Below are 6,173 nucleotides of genomic sequence, written 5' to 3' on the forward strand. Positions count from 1 at the left end.
GTAAGTATGTTGTAATAAGCACTCCAAACATTTTTGGTGAGCGTACCATGTGCTGCACACAGGAAGGGTACTCTGTTTGGGCCCAGAGTACGGCGTCAGTGTTTAGGGAAGACCTCCTCCCACCAAGAAGGACTCACTGTTTGAGGAAGTGTGGATGAACACACACCGGATGGCCGTTTTCTTTTGCATGGTAGCAGCTAAACGTTTTACACGGTTTCTGAGATTTAACTGGCAACGACAAAAAAATTTAAAAAAGCAGAACATTGGATGGATGTGAATTATCTTTGTATCGCAGAGGAATAATAACTTTCAACGGCATCCAATTTTTTCTCCTGCGTCATTTCTGTCACTGCTGTAAGTTGGGGTTTGTTTACTGACAACAATTTGAAGATTGTCTCTGGGATGTCGTGAGTAGGGCATTTGATGATTTCTGTATGTTTGTGTTAACGTGGATGTGTGTTTCTGGTGTCTGTTGTAGCTCGGGAAAGGGGTGGGGACCAGAGGATTTAACATTAAAAAAAGAAGAATAACGGCAAGCACTTTCTGCCTTGTTTGCCCACATGTGATCGAACTAATATAATTAAGACAATTCTACTGTTTCTTAAATACATTCACATGTATACATTCAGCTGTGTGTATATGTTCAGCATCAAAACCTGCAGCGGAGAACTTCTTTTGTGTAAATTAAGTATAGATTCTTCAGCAGGCAAATGAAGTTTATTATTTTTTTTGTCCACTATGACTTCTTAGCATGATCACACCCATGGGTGCAGCTTGCATTGCCTGTTACTGGTCGATACATTGATAGCTTTACACTCGACTCCGGCTCAAAGGAGTCCTCCATCTCTCCTCAACTTTGATGTGTGCATTCATGTTAAAAGATAAAACACGAGTAGTGTATGGCGGCAAAATCGCTCAACGATTGTATTACATTTCCAGCATTACTGAGGTACCCAGAGTGGTTCAGTTTTTAGCATTTATGGGTTTTAGTAACGGAACCGTAATATACACACATGTATGTATATTGGTATGTATCTAAGTTTTGTCTACCCCCAACTTACATTCCCACAAACAAATGTTGCCATTTTTAGTTCAAGGGAGCAATGTACAAGCAGAGAAGTGTCTTATAATAAAGTTATACAAAGAAGGCAAAGTTAAATAAACTACTTTGATTTAATGGAAAACTGTTGCATGTGTCATTGTTGGTTAAGTTCATGAATTTCCCGATTTGATTTGTTTTTTTGTTTTTTATTTTAGGTTCAAAACTTTATAACTTTTTAAGACAAAAGTAGAATTTTTTTGATCAACTACACACTACAGAACAAAACATGGCTTGAAATTATTGAACAGTTTTTACATTTTTACAGTCAAACAATGCTGCAATTGTACCATTAGCAATGATAAAAAATAAAGTTACGATGACGGTTATGATGCTGAAGCCTTTTGCCAAAAAAGGTGATGCAAATTCACTTTAATTTCTGAAGGGATTTAAAAAAGTATTTTCAAAATGTTAAATTTGCTAAAAAAAAATAATTGGAAATTTTGTTAAAGAACTATGAAAGCGCTGAATATGACCTAAATTTGTAGTAAACTTGCTTAAAAATCCCAAATACATGCCAATTTTGCAAAAATTATTTAGTGTGTTGCTCAAATATGAGCTAAGCTCTAAATTAGCATAAAACAAAACGTTAGTAGATGCCAAATTAGCCATGAAAGTGAGTGCATTGCTTAAATATCACCTAAACTCCAAAATAGCCTAAAACTCCTCAGTAAACTAAACTCGTTAAAAACGTTAGCCTGTTGCTAAAATACAATAGAAGCAAAATTCTAAATTAGCCTATAAAAACCTTCGTTGATAACAAATTAGCCAAAAAAAGCTAGCACCTTGTTTAAATACTAGCTAAACTAGTTAATCAAAGATATTAGCATGTTGCTAAAATATTGGATAAACTCCAAATAGCATAAAAAAACTGAGAAGTTAGCCCAAAATAGCTAGCACATTGGACTTTAGCATGTTGCTAAAATATTGGCTAAACTCCAAATTAGCCTATGAAAACCTCAATAGATAACAAAACAGCCAAAAAAAGTTAACACGTTGCTGAAATACTAGCTTAATAAGTTAGCCAAGAATGTTAGCATGTTGCTAAAATATTGGCTAAACTCAAAATGGGCATAAAACAAAATCAGAAGATAACAAATTAGCCCAAAAAGCTAGCACATTGCTTAAATACTAGCTAAACAAGTTAGCCAAAAACGTTAGCATGTTGCTAAAATATTTGCTAAACTCCAATTATTTTTAAAACTTTAAAAACTTACTTTAAAAGATGAAAACACAGCCCACAAATATATTTAAAGGCTTATGCTAATCTACTTAAACTTTTTTGACATTTTAAGAATTTCTCATCCATTTCCTTTGGGGCATATGTTGTTCAATATTTAAAAAACTATAATAAAGTTTATCAATACTAAAAATTCAAGCAGGAAGGCTTACTAGGCATTCACACAATAACTACAGATACACAACGGAAGTTTTTAGTCTTTTATATATTGTTTGAGAAAGTCAATTGAGCTGTAATTGAAAAAGCGACCGATAGGTGGCGGTGCTGACTTCAAAGTCTTGCAGTAAAACCAACGAAGAAGAAGAAGAATCCAACTAACAGCCAGGAGGAGGGGGTGTCCATCTTATTTACACCACTGAAAGCTCTAAATTGCTGCTAGGAAGGGGTATTTTAACAGCCTAAACACTGAGTTCCGGGTAAGTTTATCTATTTTATCACTTTTTGTATTAAAATTTGACATAAGTTAGCAACTGCGAGCAGCGGAGGAGCGTCTTTGCCGCTGAGGCCTTCTGTCTGACACTGCGCCATTAGAATTTCCCTCGGTCGCTGTTATTTGTTAGCCGGTCTGAAGTTTCCTTCTTTAACCGGTCCGTTCGGTTTTTTAAAGACAATCTAATAAAACATTTCTTCGTGTTTTCTGTTTCTGCTGTTCTCTCGGCTCTGAAAAATACCGAAAAAACCGAAGCGGTTTAGCCAAACGTTACGCCGGTTAGCTCGCTAGCTTAGCTTGTTAAAGGCTAAGCCGAAACCTTTTTTAAATGGTTAGTTTGCGCTAAAACGATCATTAAATTTGATCTAAACTACATTTAGATAAATGTATGTTTAAAATACGCATTTTAAATTGTCTAAAACAAATCCATTTAGAGTGACAGTTTTGGTTTAAGGCTTATAAACTGGTTATTATTGCCTTTTTTAGGTCCTCAAAAATGAGTAGCTCAGAGGAAGTGTCATGGATCTCTTGGTTCTGTGGACTGAGGGGAAACGAGTTTTTCTGTGAGGTAAGTGCCAGCTGTGTGCAAATATGAATAAAAATCTCCATATTATTTTTGTTTTGCCTTTTGACCGGTTCTCCCATCTCTTTTCTTCAACAGGTGGATGAAGATTATATTCAGGACAAGTTTAACCTGACAGGCCTCAACGAGCAGGTTCCTCACTACCGCCAGGCTCTGGACATGATCTTAGATCTTGAACCAGGTTTGTTTTTGTGGTATTTTTCCTGTACTTATTGTGCAACAAATCAGGAAACAACATTAAAGAAACTGTAGAAAACTATAGAAGTTTGGGATCCTTGTAGAGATGTTTTTCCACATTTAATTTTTTACCATTTTCTAGTCCACTAATTTAGTCTGCAACCATCAACACTTAAAGAGCACAACCCATAAAATCTGACTGTACCCTTTGGAAAACAGATTTATGTTATGGTTCCTTTCAAAATAAAAGACATTCTTCTTCCATGAGGGATTATCTCAACACTGCACATGTAGTGAAATATCAGCAGTGATTAAAAACGGAAAAATTAAGTTTCTTTTATCATTTGCGGTGCATCTTGGCCAGGATTTTGTAAGTCGAACCAGCCAAAATGAAATCATGGCAAATAAGTAACCTTATAATTATTTTTCTAACCATAAAACTCACTTAAAATCCTTAAATTAGTTTAAAAGTTGAAAATCAGTCTTATAATTAAGTGCCTGAAAAGTACAAATTCTGGTTGTTCTTGCTGACCTCCCCAAGGATTTTCTTTGCTACATGGTACACAAAATCTATCCAAATGTTTTAGTTGTGATACATAGTGTCCTCCTCTTGTTTTTATTTAATAAACACAATGGAGTTAAAGAGCCACATGTGGTTCTGGAGCAGATCTAGTGGCGATGAACTCGTACATGTGTTACATACCTCCACCAGATCTTCCCTTTCAGCTTATGCAACTTTACTTCCTACAATAAACAAATCTTTTAGTTCAAAAATACGTCCAGAAATGTTCTGTAAGGTTTTGTTTTTGCATATATATTTTAATTTTGAAAAATAGCGTTTGAGAGCATTTGAAACCTCTGAGATGGTTCTCTCAGACGTTTTTGTAAAAAAAAAAAATCATTTAAGAGCTAGTAGGTCTAAACAGTGTCAACGTTGTCATTCATTTCATGATTTTTAACTTGCTAAAAAATGACTTTTCACAGTTTTTCTGTAAGGTTTTCACGTCTAAATGACAACTCCAACTGAAAGGTTTTTCTGTTTGTGGCAGACGAGGAGCTGGAGGACAATCCCAACCAGAGTGACCTGATAGAGCAGGCGGCGGAGATGCTGTACGGCCTCATCCACGCTCGCTACATCCTCACTAACCGAGGCATCGCACAGATGGTAACCGCCAAACGTCTTTAGAGCGCTCGTGTCACACGTGGAAGGAGGAAGATCTTCTATGTCTGGGAGATTTATTGTCTTTTACATCAATATTCTGCACGAAACAGAAACGTGACGCTCAAAATATGTTTGATAGTTTTGGTAAAGTATTACTGTAAACAAACGTACTGCTCAGTATTCATGTTTTATTAATCATCCAGCAGCGAGTTTTACATTTACAATCATTAATTTCCTCATTTTCAGCAGTAAAACAATTTCTAATGTATTGATTTTTATTTATTCATTTTTTTAAAGTCACCTGTTATTTTAAATATTCACTATTTGTTCAAAATGTGAACTTGTGATCTTCAGTTTGATCATGGAGAACTTCCTCTGGTTTCCCCGTTTGAACTGCTTTGTTTCTGTGGTTCTTTCATCCGCTCAGCTGGAGAAGTATCAGCAGGGAGATTTCGGATATTGCCCCAGAGTCTACTGTGAGAACCAGCCCATGCTTCCTATTGGTGAGTAAAACGTTCCAAAGATCGCACAAACGCGGCTCGACACCATAAAGAGGGTTTGTTCCTTCAGCAGCTGCAGATATTTAAACGTTTTTCTTTCACTGCATCAACAGTTTTGGACTCAAATTGAAAAATACTTTTATTTTCATAAAGTTTCTCATTGAGTTTCTGTAAAAGTTTGACTCAGATTTTCAGTTTTTGAGGAACGGACAAAAGTTTGGCTCCACCCCCACAGAACCTTGAAGATTCAGATTCATTTTTCTCACTTGTAGTTTCATTTAAATTACATTTTACCGTTTTTTAGTTTCCTTTCATGAAAACAAACCTCTGATGTAAAATAATGAAGAGACGAGTGTTTAATGCACAAGTTCAGCCTTTGGTTTCCACAGAAACATCATTTGTTTTATAACATTTCTATTAGAAAATATTTTTTAAATTATATTGAACTGTTTTTAGTAGTGATTTAAACTAAAGATCAGAAGGTTCAGAATCAATTGAAATTGTTTGTTGAATCCCGATTGTGGATCCATCCCTCCCTCTCTCTCTCTCTCCATCCCTCATTATGACCTCTACTAGAGGTCTGCATGTCATCATCAACAGATTGGAACATTTTATTGTTGTAAAATCCAGCAGAATGTGGTGTTACTTTTAGCAGGATTCCCAGAATACAGTTTGATGACGTTGGTGAGATTTTCACACATTTAGACTTTCAGCCTCAGCAACTCTTTTATAGTCTCTGTTGGTTTATCTTAACCCAAACAAAGACCTACAGAGGGATTTGAGATAAAAAAATGAAGACGGCGGCTAGTGGACCAAAAAAAGCTTCTAAAAACATGTGATTAAAAACTAAAGTCTCTCAAATAACCCAAACTAATTCATGGTTCTGTAGATATGAGCTGCTCATGAATACTCCGCATCATATTCATGTTAAGTCATTTTTTAGGAATTTTTAACTATATTTAAATCACATATAGTCAAAAAT

The 6,173-nt window shown here is 35.5% G+C and overlaps 1 protein-coding gene across 2 annotated transcripts in view; it reads left to right on the top strand.

Annotated features, from left to right (window-relative positions):
* Positions 1 to 2,601: 2,601 nt before the first annotated feature.
* The window catches only part of csnk2b (casein kinase 2, beta polypeptide), a 5,411-nt gene continuing 1,839 nt past the window's right edge, over positions 2,602 to 6,173 (top strand). The window contains exons 1-5 of one of the 2 annotated variants that reach the window (XM_024298460.2): positions 2,602 to 2,755; positions 3,256 to 3,337; positions 3,431 to 3,533; positions 4,579 to 4,694; positions 5,119 to 5,194. In XM_024298460.2, the coding sequence (XP_024154228.1) occupies positions 3,266 to 3,337; positions 3,431 to 3,533; positions 4,579 to 4,694; positions 5,119 to 5,194 (367 nt within the window). In that variant the 5' untranslated portion in view covers positions 2,602 to 2,755; positions 3,256 to 3,265. Of the gene's footprint in view, positions 2,756 to 3,080; positions 3,101 to 3,255; positions 3,338 to 3,430; positions 3,534 to 4,578; positions 4,695 to 5,118; positions 5,195 to 6,173 lie in introns of those variants that run through there. The other variant, XM_024298461.2, reaches the window with a different exon arrangement.

The sequence above is a fragment of the Oryzias melastigma genome, linkage group LG11 (assembly GCF_002922805.2).
Source record: "Oryzias melastigma strain HK-1 linkage group LG11, ASM292280v2, whole genome shotgun sequence".
NCBI lineage: Eukaryota > Metazoa > Chordata > Actinopteri > Beloniformes > Adrianichthyidae > Oryzias > Oryzias melastigma.